The 25,191-nt window shown below is 51.3% G+C and overlaps 1 protein-coding gene across 1 annotated transcript; it reads right to left on the bottom strand.

Moving 5' to 3' along the window:
* Nucleotides 1-848: 848 nt before the first annotated feature.
* On the bottom strand, nt 849-24,935 carry sorl1 (sortilin-related receptor, L(DLR class) A repeats containing). Its single transcript, XM_084673554.1, has 48 exons — nt 24,566-24,935; nt 21,407-21,523; nt 21,029-21,160; nt 19,682-19,843; nt 19,445-19,512; nt 18,936-19,116; nt 17,298-17,399; nt 15,522-15,691; nt 15,150-15,342; nt 14,799-14,916; nt 14,456-14,529; nt 14,234-14,322; nt 13,937-14,115; nt 13,646-13,832; nt 13,247-13,375; nt 12,656-12,741; nt 12,340-12,512; nt 12,095-12,226; nt 11,858-11,949; nt 11,527-11,773; nt 11,102-11,240; nt 10,791-10,964; nt 10,533-10,646; nt 10,255-10,377; nt 9,987-10,106; nt 9,515-9,640; nt 9,255-9,365; nt 8,849-8,980; nt 8,368-8,499; nt 7,968-8,099; nt 7,552-7,704; nt 6,768-6,932; nt 6,514-6,642; nt 6,172-6,298; nt 5,905-6,074; nt 5,678-5,790; nt 5,294-5,398; nt 5,118-5,184; nt 4,827-4,909; nt 4,445-4,532; nt 3,979-4,169; nt 3,684-3,803; nt 3,108-3,272; nt 2,780-2,954; nt 2,409-2,515; nt 1,610-1,802; nt 1,214-1,426; nt 849-964 (listed from the first exon to the last, which is right to left on the bottom strand). Exons 1-48 carry the CDS (start codon nt 24,869-24,871, stop codon nt 897-899), a joined length of 6,672 nt encoding a protein of 2,223 aa, XP_084529680.1. The 5' UTR covers nt 24,872-24,935; the 3' UTR covers nt 849-896.
* Between the last annotated feature and the right edge of the window lie 256 nt (nt 24,936-25,191).

Raw genomic sequence — 25,191 nt, 5'->3', positions numbered from 1 at the left:
TAACTAGTACTGCATGGTCCTACATGGTCCTACAGTAAGAATCCACCCCTCTGGTGTGCCAGTAGTTTAAAATTAAACAGTTACAAGGATCACAATGTGTTCAACAATAGCTGGAGTGATCTGATACGTGCAGACAAAAAGACAGACAGACAGACAGAGATAGACAGACACAGACAGACACAGACAAACAGAAACCCATGACGACGACGACAACAACCCTCGTAAGCCTCTCTCTCTGTAAGAGGCTGTACCTCTGTACGGTAGCTACTTTTACTATCAGACTGACCTGACTGAATGGACTAAACTGCATTTGTTTAGTTTGTGGAAAATGACATCATCACTTCACCGTGTACAATGTTCTCATACTTTGTGTGTATGGATACAGAAAATGTTTTCCCCCGTTGAATGCTCCAGTTGCTAGGTGACGTTCCAGTTGGCAGGTGCTTATTTTGGCTTGAAGTGATGACCCAGCCAGGCGGGACACACGGAAAAGCTCCTCCCCCAACGCCTGAATCACTTCCTGCTTTGAACTCCGCCCCTCCCAGCATAGTCCATATTGACCCATATATATATATAGATATATTATATATAAAAAAATAAGTTATTGCGCATCCAAAAAAAGTGCATCGTATTTTCAAAAAATATCTCTTTCATTTTCATCTTCTTTCACTTGTCGTCCTGTGTTCCTGAAACCCGCACACGTTTGCTTGACAGTCAAGGAGCGCCCTCTAACTCTGGTCAGGGTGGAGGGAGGTGTGTAGGGGGTGGGGGGTGGAGGGAGGTGTGTAGGGGGCGGGGGGTGGAGGGAGGTGTGTAGGGGGCGGGGGGTGGAGGGAGGTGTGTAGGGGGCGGGGGGTGGAGGGAGGTGTGTGGGGGGTGGAGGGGGGGGTGGAGCGCTATGCAATCACCATGGGAACGTCATCTGAGAAGCCACTGATCATTGGAGCATCTTCATCATCATCCCCTGGGAGAGGAGGAAGAGGGGTGAGACAGGGGTGAGGGAGAGAGGAGAAAGGAGGGAGTGGAGGGAAGAGGCAGTGGGAGATAGAAGGAGTTGGGAAGAAGAAGCGAGAAGAAGTAAAGAGGAGGGAGAGAAGAAAGATGGAGAGTTAAGCTTCAGACGACAGTATGCAGATAAACGTACATGTTTCCGTGTGTGAGCCAGGTGTGTGTGTGAGCCAGGTGTGTGTGTGTGTGTGTGTGTGCGTCTCACCCAGCTCGTCACCAGAGGAGAAGATGGCGGCCCCAAGGCGTGAGTTGTAGTGGCTGTTGGCGAAGGCGGTGAAGCTGTTGGTGAGGCGCCGGTGTCGCAGGTAGAGCGCCACCATGCCGCCGCACAGCGCCAGCAGCAGCAGGAACAGCACGGGCACCACCACGGCCGCCATGTCACCTGACCTCGCCGTGCTGTGGGACGCCTCGCTGGGACCTGGGAGAGAGGGGGGGTCAAACACAGCATCCTGACTGGCTGAACAGTCAACGCTGTTCTGGGTCACCCCCATGGCGTCAAACTTATCATTTTAACAGCATATATGCGTGTTTGTGCACTTGTGTGCGTGTGTCTATACACGTTGTATGTATATGTGTGTATCTCCATGTGTGTATGGCTGACCTGAGCCCAGCTGGTCGTACAGGAGCAGGGCGGGCTCCCCACACAGCTGGCCGCCCAGCAGACAGCGGGCCTGGACGGAGAAGGTGTAGTTGTGTCCCGCCTGCAGGCTGCCGATACGGAAGTATGTCTCTGTGGTGTTCCCCAGACATGTGTTGGAGTTGGTCACGCTGTCGTAGACGTGCACCTCATAGCCCTGCAGAGACACACACCTTCCCTTTACATTGGGTTTATTTAGCAGACGCTTTCCTTACCGAGCGACCAGGGCGCCAGGGACGAGGGCGGCATTTTCCAAAGTGCATCCATTAAGGAACCCTCCCGCACTACCAGCAGAGGGCGCCAACCGCATCACGTCACATGTCCGTGCTGTGGTTGGGGGGAGGATAAATCTTGCCAAATGTGCTAGAACCAGTACTGCAAGCGACATAACAAATTGTGGATGTCACAGGAGTACAGCAGGATCAGAAGCACATAGGCATAAACAATATTTCAGTGGTCAGAGTCAGGAATGGTGTGTATTTACCAGGCACAGTGCAACTCAGACGTTTGTTAAGCCAGACAGAAACTGGAAACCTGGCCTTAGTTCCTAGAAGGTTTGATCTACCTGGAGCCAAGCCCTCCCTCTAGCATCCAGTTAGTCTGTTAGAGTAACCACATCCCAGCTACAGACTACAGTGCAACACACACAGACTGTTGACCACATGCATGGGCGACAGCTGGACTATTTGATCATATCCTGATGTGTGCTGGTGACCATGGGTGTGTTTGATATGAGTGTGGGGGCGGCTGAGAGGCCACTCACCCTGCTGTCGTTGAAGCCTTTCTCCCTGACCGCCAGACTCTTCCAGAACAGGAAGGCGTGGTCCTTCTCCGTCAGAATCTTCAGAGCCTCAGGGGGAGGCAGTGGTACTAGACACACACACACACACAATATTGTCAATTCAAAATAACAGATTATTTATATAGCTGAGTGTGTTGAGTGTGTGTGTGTACCTGTGTTGAGAGTGTTGAGTGTGTGTGTACCTGTGTTGAGAGTGTTGAGTGTGTGTGTACCTGTGTTGAGAGTGTTGAGTGTGTGTGTACCTGTGTTGAGAGTGTTGAGTGTGTGTGTACCTGTGTTGAGAGTGTCGAGTGTGTGTGTACCTGTGTTGAGAGTGTTGAGTGTGTGTGTACCTGTGTTGAGGGTGTAGCTGGCCTCCTTGCTCATGTTCCTGAGCCTGACAGTGACGCTGTAGCGTCCTCCTGGCTCCAGGCCTGACAGCCTGTACTCCACAGAGTTATTCTTAGTCTCCAGCTTGTAGCTGTGCTCTGTCTTACGGATGGTGTCCCTCACACTGATCGCATATGTCTACACACACAAACACACACACACACACACACACACACACACACACACACACACACAGTGAGAGACAGTAACTAGAGTGTGAGTGGGTCGTGTGTGTACCAACGTCAATGTGTGTGTGTGTGTGTGTGTGTGTGTGAGAGAGAGTGAGTGTACCAGAGGGGTGCTTGGGGAGTCGTAGGGGGGTTGCCACTTGATCAGGGCCTGGGTCTGCTCCACATGGACCCTGTGGAGGTTCCTGGGGGGCAGGCGCTCGCTGGGGATCATCCGCACCACCACCGAGTCTGAGGGGGGGCCCAGGTAGGGGACCACAGCCCGCACCTGACACACAAACACAAACCCCGACAGACACACACATGCACCCACACACAGACACATGCACGCGTGCATGCAGACACATACACACACACACACACACACAGACAGTTATGGTTCTAGAGTTAGGAGACAGACTCTGAAAACAAATTATGATGATGGAGATAATGATGGGAGTCAGGTGGCTCAGCGGTTAGGGAATCGGGCCAGTAATCTGAAGGTCACCAGTTCGATTCCCGGCCATGCCAAAATGACGCTGTGTCCTTAGGCAGGGCACTTCACCCTACTTGCCTCGGGGGAATGTCCCTGTACTTACTGTAAGCCGCTCTGGATAAGAGCGTCTGCTAAATGACTAGATGTAAATGTAATGGGGATGAGGATGGGGATGATGATGGGAATGAGGATGGAGGATCCTACCTGGAAGAGGTACTGCTCGTTGCCGCCCACAGTCACGGTGATGCTGGAGGTGGACGTGTTCACAGAATGTGGCCTCCGATACAGGTCCAGGAAGGAGGTGGCAAAGAACACACCATACACCTGGACACACACTGGCACTGTTATACGAGTGTGTCTGAGTGTGTGTCTGAGTGTGTGCTGTATCTGTATGCCTGTGTACCTGTGCGCGCGCGTGTGTACGAGCATGTCTGTGATGTGCACCGTACGTGTGTTTGCGTGTGTGTGTGTGTACCTACATGTGTGTGTGTGTGTGTACCTGTGCAGGGGGGCCTGTGGCGCTCCAGCTGCAGTCTACAGAGGTCTGGTTGAGGGCGCGGGCCTTGAGGAGCGGGGGCTCCGGGGAGGGGCCCAGGGTCTGCTGCATGGACAGAGCTGTGGGGCTGTCGCCCACGTTGGTGTGGGCCCACACTGCCACCTCGTACACGGTGCCCGGAGCCAGGCTCCCCACTGGGCACAGACAGGTGTGGTTAGGATGACGTCGCCATGGTGGCGTCCTTCTATGCATGGTCGTCATCGTCCTGATCTAAGCAGTCATGTGACCTCCCCCCCACCAGCCCTCTCACTCCTCTCTTTAACCCTCCTGTCTCCCTCTCCCCTTCTCTCTGTCCCTCCTTGCCGCCCTACGCACTTCTCTCCTACCCATTCCCCTCTCCTCCCTCTCTCCCTCCATCCCTCCACCTCTCTTTTCTCCCACCACCCCCCCTTCATCCCCCTCTCCATACCTCTCAGTACGGAGGTCACTGTGTAGTTCCTGCTCTCCTTCACGTGAGCGTCGAACTCCCAGGACAGAACCACCACGTACTGCTTCACCTAGATCAAAGGTTACACACACGGAACACATGTTATACACTTGGCACACATGGACGACATGTTACACATATGTCAAACATGTTACACACACAGCACACACATGGACCATACAATACACTGCAAGGGATAAAGCAGGGACTTAAGGAATCATAATTGTGTGTGTGGAGTGTGCAGTGTGTGCGCAGCGTGTCTGTGATATATGTGGTGTGTGTGTGTGGAGTGTGCAGTGTGTGCGCAGCGTGTCTGTGATATATGTGGTGTGTGTGCGTGGAGTGTCTGGGGTACAGTACTAACCTTGTGCTCAGAGTTGAAGCTGAAGGAGAAGCTCATGGAGTCATTAGTGATGCTGTCAGCAATGACAGAGGGAGGAGGGAGCGCTGAGAGAGAGAGGGAGAGAGAGAGAGAGAGGGAGAGAGAAGGAGAGAGAGGGAGAGAGAGAGGGAGAAAGAGAGAGAGAGCATTTGCAACACACCCAGTGATGACACACAACAGTACATTCCTACGACTAACAGAAGGTCACTCCAACTCCGCAGGGACGGTTAGTCATCATTAGCTGGGTAATGTTGGCCTTGTTGTGGTTTGTACCTTTCTGAGGAGTGATGGACTTGACCTCGGACCAGTTTCCTACTCCTCGACTGGTCACGGCTGACACCTGCACACAATTAAGAGTATAGTAGGCTACACGCACGCACAAACACACACAAACAGCACCCACACAAACAGCACCCACACAAACAGCACCCACACACAGTGTGTCTCACCCTGAAGCTGTAGAGTGTGTTGGACTGCAGGTTGTTGACTTCAACACTGGCGCTGGTGCTTCTGAGAGAGGACCACTCCACACTGCTCCTATCACTGTACTCCACCTGACACACACACACAGTCACAGTCAGTGAACCAGGTCATGCAAGAGCACATTTACATGTAGTCATTTAGCAGACGCTCTTATCCAGAGCGACTTACAGTAAGTACAGGGACATTCCCCCAAGGACACAACATCAATTTTCACAGGCAGGAATCGAACCGGCAACCATCTGATTAGTAGCCTGAATCCCTAACCGGTCAGCCACCTGACTCCAGTATAGTTGTATGTGTATGTGTGTGTGTGTGTGTGTGTGTGGGGGGGGGGGGGGTCAGAGACATACAATGTACTCCCTCAGCAGTCCGTGGGTCTTGTCTGGGGGGCTCCAGGACACCAGCACACTCCCCTCCTCCCCCCTGTCACATGACAGCTGCAGGTTTCTGGGCGGGTCTGGCACTAACACAAACCACAGAACAGCAAATCAGGGTTGCGGTGTGTTTGCACGTGTGTGAGTGAGTGAGTGAGTGAGTGTGTGTGTGTGTGTGTGTGTGTGCGTGTGTGTGTACTCACGTCCCTCAGGCGTCCTGAGTGTCAGCACCTCGTTGGTCTTATGCAGCTTGTTGAGGCACTGGGTCAGAACCTTCACCTGGTAGCTGCTGTCCGGCTTCAGGAGACTGAGGCGGGCGCTGCTCTTGTTGCTGTGGGTGTCCATGATGGTCCACTGCTGGATCCCCACCAGCCTGACACACACACACACACACACACACACAGAGTATCAAAGCATGAACTCCAGTTCAGCTCGTAGGTGCCGGTGAAGATGGAAGATTCCAGACCCACCTGAAGTAGATGAGGAAGTAGCAGGAGGCGGGCGGGAGGTTTTTGGGGCGTGACCAGGTCAGAGTGACGTCACCAGAGAAGTCTGCCGTCCACTGCAAGTTCTGGATCTTATAGACCAGGGAGTCGGCTGGAACAGAGCATGGAACCATTACCACACTGCACTAGTGTGTCATTGTAGAATTGTAGAGTAGAGTACAGTAGACCACCGTGGCCCTCATTACTGTGCTGGTTTAAAAATAGCAAAACTTGGAAGTGCATCGCCACAAGTATGTCCAGGGGTCAAAACCAAGTGCGCCCCATGTGACGTCCGTAGCAGCTCAGATCTCGGATCAGCAGACTCACCGCTGCAGTTGTCCTCGTCACTGTGGTCAGAGCAGTCCATGAAGCCGTCACAGCGCTCGCTCTCCAGCACACACGCCTCCCCATCTGCACAGCGAGTCCCGTTCACGCACCACAGTGGGCCTCGCGTCGCTATACGGGAGGAAGGGTTCAAAGGTCAACATCCAGGTATGAGCAGGAGGGGGGTCGCAGTTCAACAGCCAGCTACAAAATAGAGAGAGAGACAGGCATAGAGAGACCGACAGAGAGACACGTACGACAGTGGGCCTCGTCTGAGCTGTCCTGGCAGTGGGGGTGTCCATCGCATCGCTGCCAATCGGGGATGCAGTGGGGGGGTCTGAGGCAGAGGAACTGGCCCTGGCTGCAGCGCCCTGGTTGGGGTGGGGCTTGGGTGGAGGCTGCGGGCACTGTGCCTTTGGCTGCTGCCATGGAAACACAAACAAGAAGTACAGTTCAGGGTACAGAACTACCCGGCCATCACACACTACAATACCTGTATGGAAGCTCTCTCACCTGTAGGGCAGCTAACTATCTCACCTGTAGGGCAGCTAACTATCTCACCTGTAGGGCAGCTAACTATCTCACCTGTAGGGCAGCTAACTATCTCACCTGTAGAGCAGTTAACTATCTCACCTGTAGAGCAGTTAACTATCTCACCTGTAGGGTAGCTAACTAGCTCACCTGTAGAGCAGTTAACTATCTCACCTGTAGAGCAGTTAACTATCTCACCTGTAGAGCAGTTAACTATCTCACCAGTAGGGCAGTTAACTAGCTCACCTGTAGGGCAGCTAACTATCTCACCTGTAGGGCAGCTAACTATCTCACCTGTAGGGCAGTTAACTATCTCACCTGTAGGGCAGCTAACTAGCTCACCTGTAAGTCAGCTAACTATCTCACCTGTAGGGCAGCTAACTAGCTCACATGTAAGTCAGCTAACTATCTCACCTGTAGGGCAGCTAACTATCTCACGTGTAGGGCAGCTAACTATCTCACCTGTAGGGCAGCTAACTATCTCACGTGTAGGGCAGCTAACTATCTCACCTGTAGGGCAGCCCAGCTCATCACTACCATCAGGGCAGTCTGCGTAGCCATCGCACACCCAGGTGTTGATGATGCAGGCGCCGGAGCCACAGTGGAACCTGTTGGGGGCGCAGGAGGAGGGGCGGGGGTCGGGGGTCTGGGGGATCTCCTCTCCTGGGGGGTGAGGGAGGAGACTTCAATAAAGAGAGAAGAAACAGAGAGTGATAGGCGGAAATTGAGAAAGGAGAGACCGGTAGAGAGGTAAAGAGATAGAGAGGGAGAGGAAGAGAGAGAGAGGAAGAGAGTGTGAGAGAGAGAGAGAGAGAGAGAGAGAGAGAGAGAGAGAGGAAGAGAGAGTGTGAGAGAGAGAGAGAGAGAGAGAGAGAGAGAGAGAGAGAGAGAGAGAGAGAGATAGGAAGAGAGAGAGAGAGTCCTACCTGTGCAGTGAGCCTCATCAGACCAGTCTCCACAGTCGTTCTCTCCGTCACATTTCCACCAGTTGGGGACACAGCGTCCGTTAGCACACTCATACTGAGAGCTCATGCAGCCCGGCAGCCCTGTAGGGGAGTCTGGAAGCCAGGGTCACACACAGGACACAGCTCACTGGGTGTCTATACGTGTGTGTGTGTGTGTGTGTGTGTGTGTCTGTGTGTGTATATGTGTGTGTGTCTGTGTCTGTGTGTATATGTGTGTGTCTCCGTCTGTCTGTCTGTCTGTCTGTGTGTGTATATGTGTGTGTGTGTGTGTCTGTCTGTCTGTGTGTGTGTATAGGTGTGTGTCTATGGGTGTGTATATGTGTGTGTCTGTGGGTGTGTGTGTGTGTTTCTGAGGACCCACCACAGTTGGCCTCGTCAGAGTAGTCTCCACAGTCGTCCGTGCCGTCACACTTCCAGCGGAGACTCACACACACTCCGTTGGAGCACTGGAACGTGTACGCGTCACACACCTTCCCAAACTCGGAGGGTGCGGCTGGCAAACAAGAACACAGACTGATCAGGAGCACAATCTCCGCAGCGCCAGTCAAAGTGTGTTTGTTGTGACTGAGTGTGTGTGTGTGTGGGGGGGTGAATGTTGGGACTTAGTGTGTTAGTGTGGGGGGGTTGAGAGTGCATGTGGGTGAGTAAGTGTGTGTGTGTGTGGGGGGGGGGGGGGGTGAGAGTGCGTGTGGGTGAGTAAGTGTGTTAGTGTGGGGGGGGTGAGAGTGCGTGTGGGTGAGTAAGTGTGTGTGTGTGTGGGGGGGGGGGGTGAGAGTGCGTGTGGGTGACTAAGTGTGTGTGTGTGTGTGGGGGGGGGGGGTGAGAGTGTGTGAATGACCCACCACACCCGGCGTAAAGCGGGTCTTCGTCTGAGCCGTCCTCACAGTGTCTGATCCCGTCACACACCAGGGACTGGAACAGACACTGGGCCCGGTTCTGACACACAAACTCCATGTAGCGAGTGCACAGGGGGTCTGTGGAGGAGGGGGCCACACTGTTACACAGGGGACAGCATCACGGCATGACCCAACACTGTTACACAGGGGACAGCATCACGGCATGACCCAACACTGTTACACAGGGGACAGCATCACGGCATGACCCAACACTGTTACACAGGGGACAGCATCACGGCATGACCCAACACTGTTACACAGGGGACAGCATCACGGCATGACCCAACACTGTTACACAGGGGACAGCATCACAGCATGACAGACTGCTGACAGACTTGTCCAGGCTGCTCACCACAGTGCTGCTCGTCTGCACCCCCTGGGCAGTCCTGGACGCCGTTGCAGTGGGCGCTGGCAGGTAGACAGGTATCGTTGGAGCACAGGAAGCCATTACAGTGTTTGCCCTCTGTCAACACACACACGCACACACTTCCTGTGAGAACAACACTACACACAGTCGTCACTAGTTATTGGATACTGACACAGGTTATTTTTTGATGACGTGGTTTGATATTGTGTCTGAGAGAGTGTGTGTGTGTGTGTGTACGTTCTTACCACAGTGCACGCTCTCCTCGTCGGAGCCGTCCTGGCAGTCGTCGTCTCCGTCACACACCCAGCGCTGAGGGATGCAGTGACCTGTGTGGCACTGGAAGCTGCTGGCCTCGCACGTGTGGTGCCCCACTGGGGGAGAGGGCAGGGAGCCGTGAACACATGAACACATGAACACATGAACACATGAGCACATGAACACATGAACACATGAACACATGAGCACATGAACACATGAACACATGAGCACATGAGCACATGAGCACATGAACACATGAGCACATGAACACATGAGCACATGAACACATGAGCACATGAACACATGAGCACATGAGCACATGAACACATGAGCACATGAACACATGAACACATGAGCACATGAGCACATGAACACATGAGCACATGAACACATGAACACATGAGCACACAGACACACGGTGGTCCTGTGGGAGCAGGTGGGCATGGTTAGTCAGCTCACCTGTACAGTTGGCCTCATCTGACCAGTCCCTGCAGTCGTTGTCTCCGTCACAACGCCAGGCCTCCCGGATGCAGACGCCCCGGTCACACGTGAACTCTCCTGGGCCGCACTGGTGACTATCTGACACACACACACACATAGACACACACACATAGACACACACATACACACACGCACACACACACACAAACGCATGAGACATATGCACACACAGGTTGATTTGAGATGACAATGCACACACACGCACACACGCACACAGCCATCTCACCACAGTGCTCCTCGTCACTGTTGTCACCACAGTCGTCCTCGTGGTCACATTTGAATGCCAGGGGGATGCAGGAGCCCGAGGCCACACAGCGGAACTGGATGGACGGGTCACAGGTGGTGGTGGCTGGAGGAGGCAGAGGTAACAGAGGGAGACAGAGAGAGAGAGAGGTTGGAGAAAGGCAGTCACAGTGGGGGGGGGGGGGATAGAGAGATGCATAGGAGGATTGTTGGGACGGAGGTCAAGGACGTTGTCATGGCGACGGTGCACATTGTACTCACGACACTCCAGCTCGTCGCTCATGTCTCCGCAGTCGTTGTCGCTGTCACACTTCCAGATGCTGCTGATGCAGCGGCCGTTGGAGCACTGGTATTGGTTAGGCTGGCAGCTGTGCTCTGATTGGACAACGGGGTGGGCGGACCAAACAGGAAGCACCAGACACAGGAGTGTGAGTCTAGGTGAGTTTGCCGGAGCAAGAAGTGTCTTTGTGCTGTACGTTTGTCAACATCCGTGTCCCCCCACGTGTGTGTGTCTCTCACCAGTCTTGATGCAGGTGTTGTTGACCAGCTGGTAGTTGAGGGGGCACTGACACCGCAGCTGCCCGCTGGGCAGGGGGGTGGAGGGGACTCCGTCGGGGCACACACAGGTGTGGCGGTGCCCAGGCTGGGGGAGGCAGAGGAGGCTGCAGGGCAGGTCCACACACGCATTATGTCCTGAGGGGGGGGCGGGGGCGGGGAAGCAGGCGGGCAGGGAGGAGAAAGGATTGACGTGTTGTCATCACTACAATCATTAACACTGGTTATCTCAAACTAGTGTCATTGACAACCATCATCATCCCCCCTCCCCTCACCTCGGGCCTTGCCCTTGTAGAAGATCTTCAGGTCCATGACCCCGGTCAGACGGCCCACTATCAGCTCGTTGCTCTGGGAGCCGGCCTTGGGAGCCTTGAAGATGCCCATCCTGGACCAGTCATCCCAGTACAGGTCGTTCTGACACACACACACACACACACAGACTAAATCATTCTGGTTGTATGAGTCTGTGTGTGTTAATAGACCAGGTTTTGTGTTGGCAGTGGGGTGGAAGGTGTAGATTGGGAGTGTGAGACACAAGGTGTGTTTACATAGGCTGTGCGTGTATGAATTTAACGTGCAATAAGGTGTGCGTGTGCATGTAGGCCAAAAGGGTGTGCATGTGTGCAACTATTGTCTATGTGTGTGTCTATGTGTGTGTGTGTGTGTGTGTGTGTGTGAGTGTGTGAGAGTGTAAGGACACCTTGAAGACGGCGATGGCGTAGGGGTGCGGCAGTCCCTCCATGACCACGCTGCGCTGGCCGCCGCTGAAGTCCGCCCGCTCGATGCGGTCTCCGTACGCCTCCGTCCAGTACAGCCAGCGCTCGTCCGCCGTGATGCCGTTGGGCCAGCGCACGCCCTCCGACACGATGCAGCTCACGTTGGAGCCGTCCATGAAGCTGCGGTACACGCCGGCCGCGTGGTCGCCCCAGTCCGTCCAGAACATCAGACTGGGGAGCGGGGAAGTGTGAGTACCCTTTTGTGCGTGCACGCGTGTTCCTCTGTGTGTGTGTGTGTGTGTGAGTGCCTCTCACCTCTCTCCAGGCAGCAGGACCAGGGCTCGGGGGTGTTCCAGGACAGAGGAGTTGAGCAGAGTGTGACGCAGGTCCCCATCTGGGTTGGACACCTGACAACACAGGGGGGAGAGAGGGACAGAGTGAGAGAAAGATAAGTTACAGTGCTCAGCAGCATGTATCTGTTGCCCTGGGTAAGTGTGTGTGCGTGCGTGTGCGTGCGTGTGTGTGTGTGTGTGGGGGGGGGTGGGGGAGTACCTCGATCTTCTGTGCCCCCGCGTCCACCCAGTACAGAAGCCTGCTGATGGGGTCAAAGGTCAACGCTTCCACATTCTGCAGGTCCTTTCTGATGACCACTTCCTGTCCTGTGCTGCCATTCAGACAGAGACGCTGGGGGAGGGGAGAGAGATGGGGTTATATACACTGGCATCTATAGGGGTCAGGGTAGGGACCAGAGAGATGGGGTTATATACACTGGCGTCTATAAGGGTCAGGGTGCTGACCTGTATGGTGTCCAGGGAGATGTCGGCCCAGTACAGGCAGTTCCTGTCGTAGTCAAAGTCGAGCGCCACGGCCTCGCGCAGCCCCGTCAGGGGCAGAGGCTGGTCGGTGCCTGTCAGCAGGTCGTAGCGGTGGATGGAGTTCCTCACCGCATACAGGATGAACTCAGTACTCTCTGGAGGGGAACACACACACTCTGTTAGAACTGCACACACACACACACATACAGACTGTTAGCGCTTTTGACACACACACATCTTAGATAACCACACGCGCACACACAGTGCAGCGGTTTGTGTCTGTGGGCCATCCACTGACCTCCCACTGGACAGGGTAGCATCTCTCCATCCAGCCTGGTCTCCACATCTCCTCCACTACAGCTGTCACCAGGCACCTTCCTGTACCTGGGGATCACACACAGCGTTCATCACGCTGTGTCTCGAACACTACCACTAGGTGGCACTGCTCTCCAATATAACCTGCTTGCTGTCAGCTTCGATTCCTCATCCGGATTTACACATACCAACACACACATTTGCAGAACTCATGTGACTTAGCAAAACACTGAAGTTTAGGCTACTGTGACATCCTCATTATATTGTATACCAGTCAAGCAATTCATAAAAAGGAAGTGAAATACTTGAAAAACAACTGAACTGACTAAACAAGTCTGACCAGTTCCAGTAAGTTCCTTGTCAGTGTTTGTGAGCTCTCTCACATGCTTTTTCACATGACCACATCCCATAATTAACACCTTGGGCACAATACACCTCTGAAAAACTAGCAAGCTAGCCGCACTGTGCTCACGCTATTATTTTACCCACCATAAGCAAAACCACGCTAGCATCGCTATGCTAGCAGAAACAAGCTAGCAGCCTTATGTGAAGCTATACCTTATGTGTCTCTTACCCCTTGCTGCGGCGGTAGGTGGTGCCCACAGGACAGGGCACAGGTGGGGCGTACAGGTTCCCTGAGAACTCGGGGTCAGGCACACACACCTGCAGGGACAGGTCCTCACTGAGCTTGAAGCCATAGTCACTGATGGGAGGAGGGAGGGGTGGAGGGAAGGAGGAGAGGAGAGGAGAAAAGGAAGGAGGAGAAAGAGAGGAGAGGAGGCAGAGGGTGTGTAGGGCCGAGGAGAGGGAAGATGGGAGGGAGGTGAGAAGGCGGGAGAGGGAGAGTGTTAAGTCTGTTAAGTCTCCACAGCCAGTCAGCATCAGCATGAGCTGTCTCACATATTCATTAAAGAAACTGTGTGCGTGTGTGTGTGTGTGCGTGTGTGTGCGTGTGTGTGTGCGAGAGTCTTACCACTCGTAGTCCTGCCGAGTGCAGGAGCAGTTTGTCACGGTGACGGGCCTGTCGAAGTCCTCTCCGTTGAAGCAGGTGGCGTGTGGCGTGCGGCGCTTGTACACCATGTCCTTCCCCAGCAAGCAGTCGTTCCCACGCTCGTCTGACGGAGACCACAGCTTGTAGTCCCCCTCAGCACAGGGCACACCTGACACACACACACACACTCAATGTAACAAAGAGCACAGGACAGCACTGGCGGCCTCCAAACCCTCCGCGTGGCGTGGCGCTGTGTCACCATGGCGACCTTACCGAGCACGTCGCTGGCATTGACCTGCAGGATGAGCCAGCTGTGGCGCTGGTCAGCATAGGAGCCGAAGATAGTGAAGATGGTGCTCTTCTCGCCGGGCTCCGTCAGCAGCTGGTAGACGTACACCTCCCTGTCGGAAAACTGGAAGTCTGTCCAGGTCTCCCCCTCGTTGGTGCTGAACCTGGAGGGGGAGGGGGACCAGGGTCACACAAGATAGTGGCAGACAGGAGCTCTTCCTGTAGTAGGTTTCGAGGAGGAGCGGGGGGAATATTGGTGGGTGGTGGGGGGGTGAGACTAACTTGAGGTTTGTGGTGGACCCCCCCTGAGCGATGGCCATGAGCAACCCCCCGTGGTCACCCCAGGTGTAGAAGTGGGGGCCAGCCAGAGCCTGGAGGGGGGGTGGGGGGGGTGGAGTCAGAGTAAAAACACCGTCACACACACCTGCTGAAGTGCTGGGTCCACAACAACATGAGTACCAGTGTATACCAATGTGTGGCGGCCCAAAAGAATGCTATACTGACCTCTCTCCAGCGGGCCCCAGCACTGCTGGACACATAAACATTTGCCTTGTTGGCTAGGTTACTGCCCACAGAGCCTGCCGGGGGAGGGAGATAGAGATAAGCAGAGGGAGGTAGGGAGCAGGAGAAATAGTCACCTTGCACATACAGAGCAGAGAAAATCTGTCTTCCACACAACCTAAAAAAAAAAACACACAAAAAAACACACGCACACACACAAACTAACACCAATCTTCCTCAAAAACTTCTCACACACATTGTCATAAATGTTGCACTTAACTTGAGACTAGGACTAGGCGGTAGGAATTTGGGCCCAGAAGTCAGGGGTCAGTGCAGGGGTCAGTACCTGTGGCCATGATGAGTCCTGGGGCAGAGTCCTTGCTGAGGATGGGCATGCGGCGCAGCTGCAGGTTGAGCAGCTGACTCCACCTCTGGGCCAGGTGGAGGGAACAGCCCCGGGACAGCTGGACGGGACAACATGATGCTGTGTGACTGAGTGTGTGTGACTGAGTGTGTGTGTGTGTGTGTGTGTAAGTGTAGGAGTGAATGTGTGTGTGTGTGTGTGTGTGTGTGTAAGTGTAGGAGTGAGCGTGTGTGTGTGTGTGTGTGTGTAAGTGTAGGAGTGAGTGTGTGTGTGTGTGTGTGTAAGTGTAGGAGTGAGTGTGTGTGTGTAAGTGTGGGAGTGTGTGTGTGTTACCTTGCAGTCCACCGTACCCCCCAGGCTGTCTGAGGTAGGGGGGGGCAGCAGCTCCCAGGTGCCCCCCTTGTCGAAGGTGATGACCGAGCGCATGTTGTCCTCGCTTAGAGAGCCGTTGACCAGCGTGGCGATGAACACGCCCCTCAGACCCTCCACGCGGTGCAGGTCTGCAAATGGCTCACTGGCAAAGTACCTGACACACACACACAGGAACAAACACTCAACACACTGTGGTGGGCATCCAGACGGTGTTTTGCATCTGTGTGTCTGTGTGTGTGTGTGTATGGGTGTGTTAGTGTGTGCATGTGTATGGATGTGTGTGTGTGCGTGTGTATGGGTGTGTGTGTGTGTGTGTGCATGCGTGTGTGTTACCTGATGAGTGTGTTGCTGCCGGAGCCCTCAGGGCTGTAGTAGAGCACGTTCTCCAGGGACAGAGAGAAGGCCAGTCCTTGGCTGTCGGAGATGTACAGGTGGGTCACGTTGTTCTGGTGGTTCACACACACAAACACCTGGTCCTCAGACGCATCTGCTATGTAGTACTCCTACAGAAGAGGAGAAGGACCACTGTCAGGTGCATTGTAGTTTCACTCCGGTTTCACAATGTCCACTAACGCAGACAGACCAATCTCAACTCTGAAGTATCAAAGGACTTATATGGGCTCATAACGGGGCCAAAAGCATTGCAAATGCGTATAGGACAATCCACAAATGTAAAACGTGTTAAACGTAAAACGTGTTCCGCAAATGTAAAATGCGTTTTGTAAATGTAAAACATTTTCCGCAAATGTAAATTGCTTTCCAGAAATGTAAATCAAGATCCACAAATGTGATTAACTGTCCACAAACAATCACATTTTGATTGCCTTTTAGTTTTTTGAAGATTGAAGATTCAAAAATGTAAAAGGTGATCCACAAATGTAAAACTGGTTCCGCAAATGTAAAACACGTTCCACAAATGTAAAATTGTTTTGACACATGTAGTAAATCATACTGGACACCTGTGATGTAGCAATGTAGGTTCTATGTGCTGTACCCGGACTGTTAAAGGGGTGACACCGGGAGTTGTAGGGGCGTCTTTAGGCTGAAGCGCACCACTGACTCGGAGTCTCATTATTCACTTACTGCTTCATTAATGTAAATCCTATTTAACACAATTTAAGACAAATGCACATTTAAGATGTGGTAGCACCACTAAGTGTGAAGTCCGTGTAACTGGTCCAGATGAATGATTCATCTGATGATGTCGCTTTTTCCGTAGTACAATTAGGCCTACGCTGTTTCGTTAGGCCTATTCCAAAAACGTCAAACGACGAAACCCGAGCGCATACATGCAAGTGATAGTAATGTTACAGGGACTATAAGTATTACTGGGGTCTCCAGTAGACGGGGAGGTGTGGGTTATGGAATCAGACCCTACACTCGTCTGGCTCAGCTCTGGCCGGTGCAGAGGCCCCACAAGGTAATTCACTCTATGATCAGACAGACGTGTTTTACATTTGTGGAATGTGTTTCACATTTGCGGAACCAGTTTTATGTTTGTGGATCACGTTTTACATTTGTGGATCGTCCTACGCATTAGCAATACTTTTGCAGACATCCCAAGTCTCCCGGAAGGTCTCCCGCATTTCAATAGCGGCTCCCTGACGCCCGCAAATGCTATACAATCTCCAGGAAATCAGGGATTTTGTATTTCGAGCAAGCGAGCGACTGTGAAATGGTCATTTCTGTGAGATAAGTGCATCGCGTGTCATGACAGCGTTTGGGGGGGGGGGGGGGGGGGGGTGTATGTGGTGGTTGAGGGGGTACTTTGTGCTTCCGGATTAAGTCCTGGGGCGGGGGGACGGGGGGGGCAATTTGCGAAGCTTTATGGCACCAATTTTACGCAATCCCCTTGAAAATGTCTTGCAAATATGTAGTTAGAACAAAACTCAAAGAGAAAATCAAAATGTGATTGTTTGTGGACAGTTAATCACATTTGTGGATCTTGATTTACATTTGTGGAAAGCAATTTACATTTGCGGAACATGTTTTACACTTGCGAAACACGTTTTACATTTGCGGAACACATTTTACGTTTGTGGAACACATTTTACATTTGTGGAATGTCCTATATGCATTTGCAATACTTTTATGAGCCCATAGACTTACTGTGATTGGATGACGGGTCATGAACTGGGCAGCTTTCATTGGCTGGCGGTTGTAGGAGACCCACAGCTGGACAGACGAAGATTCATGACTGCCAAACAATGTCTGGTAAACACACATACACACAGTTAGTTAACATTCATCAGATAATAGCTAGTATAACAGTGCCAAGCATGGCAGCAGGACATGGAGGCTTAGAGGAGTTGTTAAGAGGCATCAGCAGCTTCCTGGAACACAGATTAATAACATGATAACATGATGATAATACACTGGAATACAGTTTAATAACATGATAACATGATGATAACAGGCAGGAACAAAAGACAGAGAGTCCAAGTGAAATAATAGCCTGCCACTACTCTCCCCCCTCTCCCTCTCTATTGCTCTTTCTTTCTATTTCTCTCTCCCTCCATCCCTCTCTCCCTCCCCCACTCCCTATGCGCCCTGGTGCCTGACTAGCTTTTTGTTGCCTGGGTAACAGTGAGATTCACAGGGCGGACACACACTCTCTTACAAACACACTGGTGGTTGTTCTCTAGTTATCCCTTGAGTACACCCAGCCGTTTTACATGTCTGCCCTGCCCAGACTAGATCTTTGGCTGACTCTCAAGCTACATAATCAGATCAGTTAACTGGTTCCTACCCACAGAATCAGACCAGATCCATAACTGGTTCCTAGCTACAGAATCAGAACAGTTCCTTAACTGGTTCCTTGCTACAGCACAGTCTCAGAGCAGATCTGTAGCTACAGTACAGTCTCAGAGCAGATCTGTGGCTACTCTGTAGCTGGCTCTCTAGCATTCTGGCAGCCCGACTCAGCCAACCCCTGCTCTCCCTCTTCTCCAGTTCCTCCCTGCTCGCTCCCTGGCTGGAGCCCTGTGGTACTGTATGTCAGCAGTGCCTGGGCCAGAAGCCATGCCTGGATGTGTGTGTGCTTTGTAAACTGCATATGTGAGTGGTGAACACATCCGATTTAAACGTGTGTATTTGTGTGTGTTTGTGTATACGTGTGTTTGTATGTGTGTGTGTTCACGGATGTATGACACCATAGGGTTATTCAGGGCCAGGCAGAGTTTACACAGGCAGAAACCACAAAGGAGCTCAAGACAAACACACCCCCAAACACACCCCCAAACACCCCTAAACACACACCCAAACAGACACCCTGCGACGCGCACACAGCCGTCTGCTGGCCAAGATGGGCTGAGTTCCTCCTGAATCCAGTGAGTCGACATTGAGGAGCCTCGTCATTCCCTGCTTAACTGGGCCTTTAAAAGCTTGCTTGGCTCTCACACCACAAGGAATCGGAGATCATCACAGCTCTAGTGTGGTCCCAGCCAAGAAGGAAGACAGGGTCTCAAACTAGCACCATCTGCTGACAGTCTGTCTGTGACTTCACAACAAAAACACTCAAGACTGGTGGACGATACTTCGTGGGTCTGAGTGTGTCTACTAGTATGTTTGTGTTTGTTTGTGTATGAGTAGATCATGTGTACATGTGTGTGTACTATATGGCTGGGTGTGTTTGTCTAACCGTGTGTTGGTGTCAGTGTATGAGTACGTTATCTGTATGCTGCTGTCTATGCGTGTCTATGTGTGTATGTGTGTATGTGTGTGTGTGTGTGTATGAGCCCGTCTTACCCTAGTGGTGGTGGCGAACATGTACTTGTCCCGGAGCTGGAAGCTGTCCACCTGCTCCAGGATGACCCGTCGGTTCTGCTCGCTCTGGAAGAAGTCTGTGCTGCTGAGGATGGAGGACCCCCCCTGGGGCTCGTGCCTCTGGACCAGGACTGTGGTGGGGGGGTCGTACGGCTCCACGCCCCTAGGGTAGGGCGCAGGAGAGAAATGTGGTGCAAGACAAAGGGAGCAGGAGATACATAGAGAGACAGAGGGTATGACAGCAAGGGGAGAAGGATTAAGTGGTGGGAGAGATGGTCACGTGCAGAGGAAAAGGGGATAAACTTCTGCTCGACATAGACTTGTGGAGAACCCAGTGGGTAGTAATCTATCTTAACACCACAGTTTAAGTCTGCTCATATCTTGTTGATCTCTGGACAGTTTCAACTTACATACAGGAAGTAAAACACAGACAGGAAGTCAACAATCAACAGTAAATTAAATGTGGGTGGAGGTTGAGTTGGGTGACTTACCAGAAGTAGGCTTTCACATGCTCCTGAATCAGAATCCATGTCTGGCCAAAGTCCTGAGACTTCCACAGCTGAGCAGAAAACAGAAGAGAGAGAACAGGAGAGGGGCAGGAGAAGAGGGGGAGAGAGAAAGAAGAGAGGAGGAGGAGGAGAGAGGAGGTGAATGGAGAGGTGGTGTCAGTAACGGTGGTTGGGAGTGACGGTTCTACTGAGGCAGCAGGAGAGGTAGCTGGGCCGTACCTGCTTGTTGGGGTGGGATCCATCATAACCCAGCACCAGGTTGGGTTTCCGACTGTGCAGAAGCAGGTCTGAGGGCTTGAAGGGAGCCGGGAAGCCCTGCACTTTCCGGCAGAAGTCAAATGTGCTCCACAGGTAGTTGTTGATGGTGTCTGCAAACAGGTACTGCGGGGGTGGGGGTGGGGGTGGAGAGGAGCAGGGGGTGGCAGAGAGAAAGGGGTGGTGGAGGTGAGAGTTACAGGTTAGAGGACATTTTTTCTCACTTGGATACATGTTTGTTGCAACGTGACTTCAGTCTAACAGTCTAATCAGATTTCAAGGGACTTTTTCGTCACTCCAGGTATTCAGTCCAATTCTGAGTCACTGCCACTCAGTGAAAACCAACATGGAAGCCAGCGGAGGTAGTCAGTCTCTGGGGAGGGAGGTGATAGACCTCAGACATATTTGGGGTTTCTGTAAAAACCTGAGGGGTTGTATTGGTCGTATCGTACCGGTCTGTGTTTGAAAGCAGAAGGAAACAAATGGCAAGCCGTTGCGTGCAACAGCTTTGATTTTATAATTTGGGAATCTGATATTGGATACATGAAAAATAATGAGAGCAGGCTTAAAACAACCAGATCTGACCAATACATCTGAATTGAGCACTAAGGCTTGCGGTGTGAAGCTAGCTTTTTTTGATTGAACTGAGTTCTCGGTTTCTCCGTTTTTGATCAATTATATAATATGCGTTTAAAAGAGAAACGTCTTAAAGAGCAAATGAAACAGTAACATCAGTCGGAATTAATGTTCAATTAAGTCTTACCAGAGATTTGGATTCCCTGTTCTAATTAGCCAGGCCGATTATGCAAGGCTCCAGTTTTTATCCCCTCTTTTTTTCCTCTCTGCTTTGATCTAAAAAGTTTAACAGCCCCCCCCCCCTCAGAGCACCCCACCACCCTTCCCCCCCACACCCACCATGAAGAACAAGGACAGAACCTCTGAGAGAACAAGAGCTGTGATCACTGGGATGCTCTCATATTTGCACAACTATACTCTAATATATTCTATAGTCCTGGCCCGTGATTCTATCTGTGAGACTGAGAGAAATGCACGATAAGAGAGTGAGAAACAGGAGGAGTCTCTCCTAGCCTATTTCAAACACCTGGCCCACCTTAGACAGGTCCATGGCCCAAAAACAACATCTCCCATGATGCAGAGCTGTATCTAGGAGGGGCCAAGGCAGATAGCCAGGGGGTGGGACCAAGGCCATGATGACTCATTGGCTGCCCGCCTGGACCTGTTTTACATAACACTGCATTGCATCCAGCGGTGCACTAGCTCCGGACACACGCACACACTCCGCAGGCTTACCCTCTTATTGTCTGCGGGGCTGTGGTAGAACTGGGAGATGACCTGCTTGCTGTCCTTCTGGGCCGGTGCGCCCAGCTGGAAGAGGTCTGAGATCAGGGTGAAGCTGCTCCCATAGTCATAGGACACGTATACCTGGGGGTGGTAATGTCTTCGTCAGAAAAAGCTTTGTGTGTGTGTGTGTGTGTGTGTATGTGTGTGTGTGTGTGTGTGTGTGTGTGTGTGTGTGCGTGTGTGTGTGAAGAGAGGGAGATTTTGGGTTCAGTAACAGATTGAGGGATTAACATGAAGCTCAGACAGACCACACACACACACACTCACACACACTCACTATGCTGTGTGTGTGCTTGTTCTGGAACAGTGTCTCTGGTCGGTACTCACTGAACTGGTTTTGGGCCCGGTGGCTCCGGCACTGTCTCGCGCCAGGGCTACGATCACGTTGCTCTTCTCTCCAGCCCAGTGGACTACCATCTGGTTGTGGGAGTCGTTCAGGTTGGCCTGCAAAATACACACACACACACTCCTGTTAAACAACTGCAGAACCACAGACACAGCAGAGTGAAGGTCTATGTTCCAGAGTCTAAGGATATGAGTTTTATAGTAATGTTAAAGACACACACACACACCTGGCAAAGGGAGAGAGAACACACAGTATCTGTGGTCACCAGGATGGTATTGACTGATTATATCCTAGCAGCAGCCATTTTCACTACCAGGGGCATGCACGGACTTCTCTCTCTACCCCATACACGAAGATGCAAGCACAATACACACACCCAATGCATTCCTTCTCACTAGAGTGTTTACCCAACCTGTGATAGCATATGACGGCAGCACAGGAATGATTTAACACCAAGCCAGAGAAGCTTCAGATCTTCAGATCACAGAAAGGAAGAGAGAGAGAGAGAGAGAGAGAGAGAGAGAGAGAGAGAGAGAGAGAGAGAGAGAGAGAGAGAGAGAGAGAGAGAGAGAGAGAGAGAGAGAGAGAGAGAGAGAGAGAGAGAGAGAGAGAGGAGGAGGAGGGGGGGGGGGAGTGGGGAGGGAGCACAAAGGCAAGAGTCTGAATGACTCGGTCCTTCTGGACCAGCCAGACAATCAATCAAGCAGTGAAGCATGAAAGCCCACCAGCCAGCCAGTCAACAAGCCGGTCAGCCAACCAGCGAGTCAACAAGCCCGATAGCTTGTTGTCAACAGACAGTCAACAACTCACCCAGCAGTCAGCAAGTTAACAAGTCTGCAAGTCAACATTGCAGCCAGTCAGTCAACCAGTCAGCCACACAGTCAGTGGGGCAGAGTACAGCATGATCTCATCCCTGCAGAACTGGCACCTAGCACTCTCATTAGCATTTCCTATCAGCCACCAGAGTATTTTTGGCGGAGCAGCAGCACAATAAGCCTGTGTTACTGTGTGAGGCCAGCCAGGCTGGGAGGCTACTTTACGACTTGGCTCATTGACCAGCTGATTACGCCACACCAGCACATTGCCCGGCAACACACTTCCTTATCCACACCTCACCCTCACTATACACCTCCTTATCCTAACCTTCATATGCTAACCTTCCTAACCTTAACCCCGGCAACACTTGCACATCCACCTAACCCCTCACTATACACCTCCTTATCCTAACCTTCATAATGCTAACCCTCAGAACCTTAACCCCCGCAATAGTTCCCAATCCACCTAACCCTCACATCTGGAAACAGAAGGCATACAAGAACTACAAAATATCTACAGAAAAAGATATATCACAAATGTGTTATTTAAAAAGTGTAATAATGTGCTGGTTAACTACTGTGATGATTAACTGATGGTTAACTACAGGAAAGATGGTTAACTACAGGAAACCACGTTGTGATGGAATGATGTATAGCAGCTGTGGGAGGGGCGATGATCATCATTACGGCCCTGCTGCGTCTGGCTGCTCTTTGTAATCTTTACAGCCCTTCACACACTGGGAGCTCCTCTTCAAGGCTGAATGATGAGTGGGTTGGAGTGGCCCATGCTGTCCCCCCAAGACAGACCAGATAGCTCATATCAGGAAGCAGACATCTTTTAGCAGACTAAAATAGTAATCTTCCAATACAGCACATTTCTTGTTCTGTCTTTGTCTAAACAAAATTGTCCTGGACTGTTCAATATATAAAATAAAGAGGCACAGTTTGGAGATCAGCAGTGCTTAGCTGTAGGATCTGTGGTTGAGCATATAGTAATTAGGCTTTGTGCGCTGCTGAGTGTGAGAGAAAGTGTGCGTTTGTGTGTGAATGGCTGATCTCAAAGGGTTAGTGGTGCAGCACCAACGCTCTTCTGCTCCAAGTGATTTAGAACGTCCTACACCTGTCCTTGAAGACAGGCATCGGAAATTCAGCACATCTACAAGCACGAACATGCAACTTGCAACACCTTCAAAAGCACAAAGCCACATCCTGTTGTGTGTGGTTAACATGTTGACACTAGATACAGTCACAAGAGTCATGACACTGGAGAGTCACAGTGTGTCATGTGACCAACGTGTAGTATGTAAAGGTAGTAGGGTGTTACACTTTCTTCTATTAACAGTTAACCCCACATCTCTATACAAACAGACCCCAAGGGCCATGGTACTCTCCATGGTTACAAACCATATGGTCATCTTTAGACCCCCTGGTCAAATGATTATGGTATGACTAGAGACTTGATACACTCTCAAGACCCTAAATACCTATCCTATCCTCCTCTCCCTCTCCTCCCATTCTCTTCCCCCTTCTTGCCTCTCCCATTCCTCTCGTCTCTGCTCTCTTCTTATTCCCCTCTCCACTCCTCCCCTTCCCTCTCCTCCATCCTGTTTGTTTTCAGTCTGAATATCAACTGGCAGAAGCACTAGACTAGACAGAATCCACTGACACTCCACCGCCCCGATTTCACGATCCACATAAACACACACACACACACGCTTTTACGGAAGTAAACCATTTTCTTCAGTTATTGCTTCATGCCTTAGTAGATTAACATTACTTCTCAGAATGTGTAGTTTCAACTTTCTCTTGATATTCCATTTAATATTACAGTGCTGGCTGCTGTCTCAGTTATTTGAAGGTCTGAAGAGAGAATATGGATTACAACATATTCCAATTTGACTGTCAACTGTGCACGCTGCTGTTAGAGTGAAAAAGTGTTGTATTTTGTTATCTTTTTTGTAAAACAAGATAGGTGGGTTTGTTTACAAAAGATGGAGAATGACGTCATTGAACTGGGGCAGTCAAGGAGCCCTTGATGCAGCTCCACTCCACAGATGCAGTCATTGTGCTCGTCTACCAATTGACCTGAGCCACTATAAATACGTCCCAATTGCCTAATAGATATACACACATTATTGTGGGGGGCTGGGAACATTAGTACTGCCATTTGTTTGTTACCTCTCCCTAACAAGAATGGAGCCACTGGGCTTGCAAGATCCACAAGGTATCAGGTTAGCCAAGTCAAGTGAAATGTGCATTAAAGCACATTATCTAAACAACGGTTTAGAACAGCAATATGCTTATTTTGGAGTGTAATCATTTTACCTGTCCGTACACCTTTGGCACGGGTGATTCTACAGCACTCCGCCGACTGCGATGCTGATAGGCGCCAGCGGCCGCTCCGTCTTCTTTCGCATTACGGGCTGCTCTTCGTTGAGCCTCGGCGCCTATTCCCTGCAGGAATACTTCTTTAGCGTTAATCAAGGAAAATCCCTTATGCTGCGGAAGCATGAACTGCTGGTCTGGATGGAGACGAAGAGTGGAGGAAATTGTACGGGGAGCAAAGATAAATAACAAGAATATTGTCCTCCGTAGATGGAACAGCATCTTCACTGTCTGTCTTGTCGCCATGTTTGTGTATATATTTTCGGTTCTAGGTATCTAGAAGAATAGCGCCTTCGAGTGGCGGTTTCGAGGGTGAGTTGGAGTCACAATCGCCACCATCGCCAGCCGCAAGCAGTTTTCCTTTACAATGACTGTGTATGCGTATATGTTCTGTCACATAGGCCTAAATGTTTCCGTTAATGTAGACTCATTTGAAATGAAAATATTTGAAGATATTATTATTATTATTTTGAATCCCAACAGTCCATTTATTGCTTTATGTAAAAAGTAAAATAAAAAATCTTCTAGAAACCTAAAATTAATGTCAGCTTTTTAGGTAGGCCTAG

Source organism: Hypomesus nipponensis, chromosome 15 (assembly GCF_054491055.1).
Source record: "Hypomesus nipponensis isolate SF chromosome 15, ASM5449105v1, whole genome shotgun sequence".
NCBI classification, from domain to species: Eukaryota; Metazoa; Chordata; class Actinopteri; order Osmeriformes; family Osmeridae; genus Hypomesus; species Hypomesus nipponensis.
This window is presented reverse-complemented; position numbering and strand designations above follow the sequence as displayed.

Bases quoted from the DNA above. Each gene is read 5' to 3' on its own strand.
- sorl1 (XM_084673554.1), bottom strand. From the start codon at position 24,871: ATGGCGACAAGACAGACAGTGAAGATGCTGTTCCATCTACGGAGGACA. The intron at 17,400-18,935 runs GTAAGACGGGCT...TGTGTTTACCAG, and splicing joins TGTTCGCCACCACCACTAGG to ACATTGTTTGGCAGTCATGA. The intron at 4,910-5,117 runs GTACAAACCACA...TCTCTCTCTCAG, and splicing joins GTCCATCACTCCTCAGAAAG to CGCTCCCTCCTCCCTCTGTC.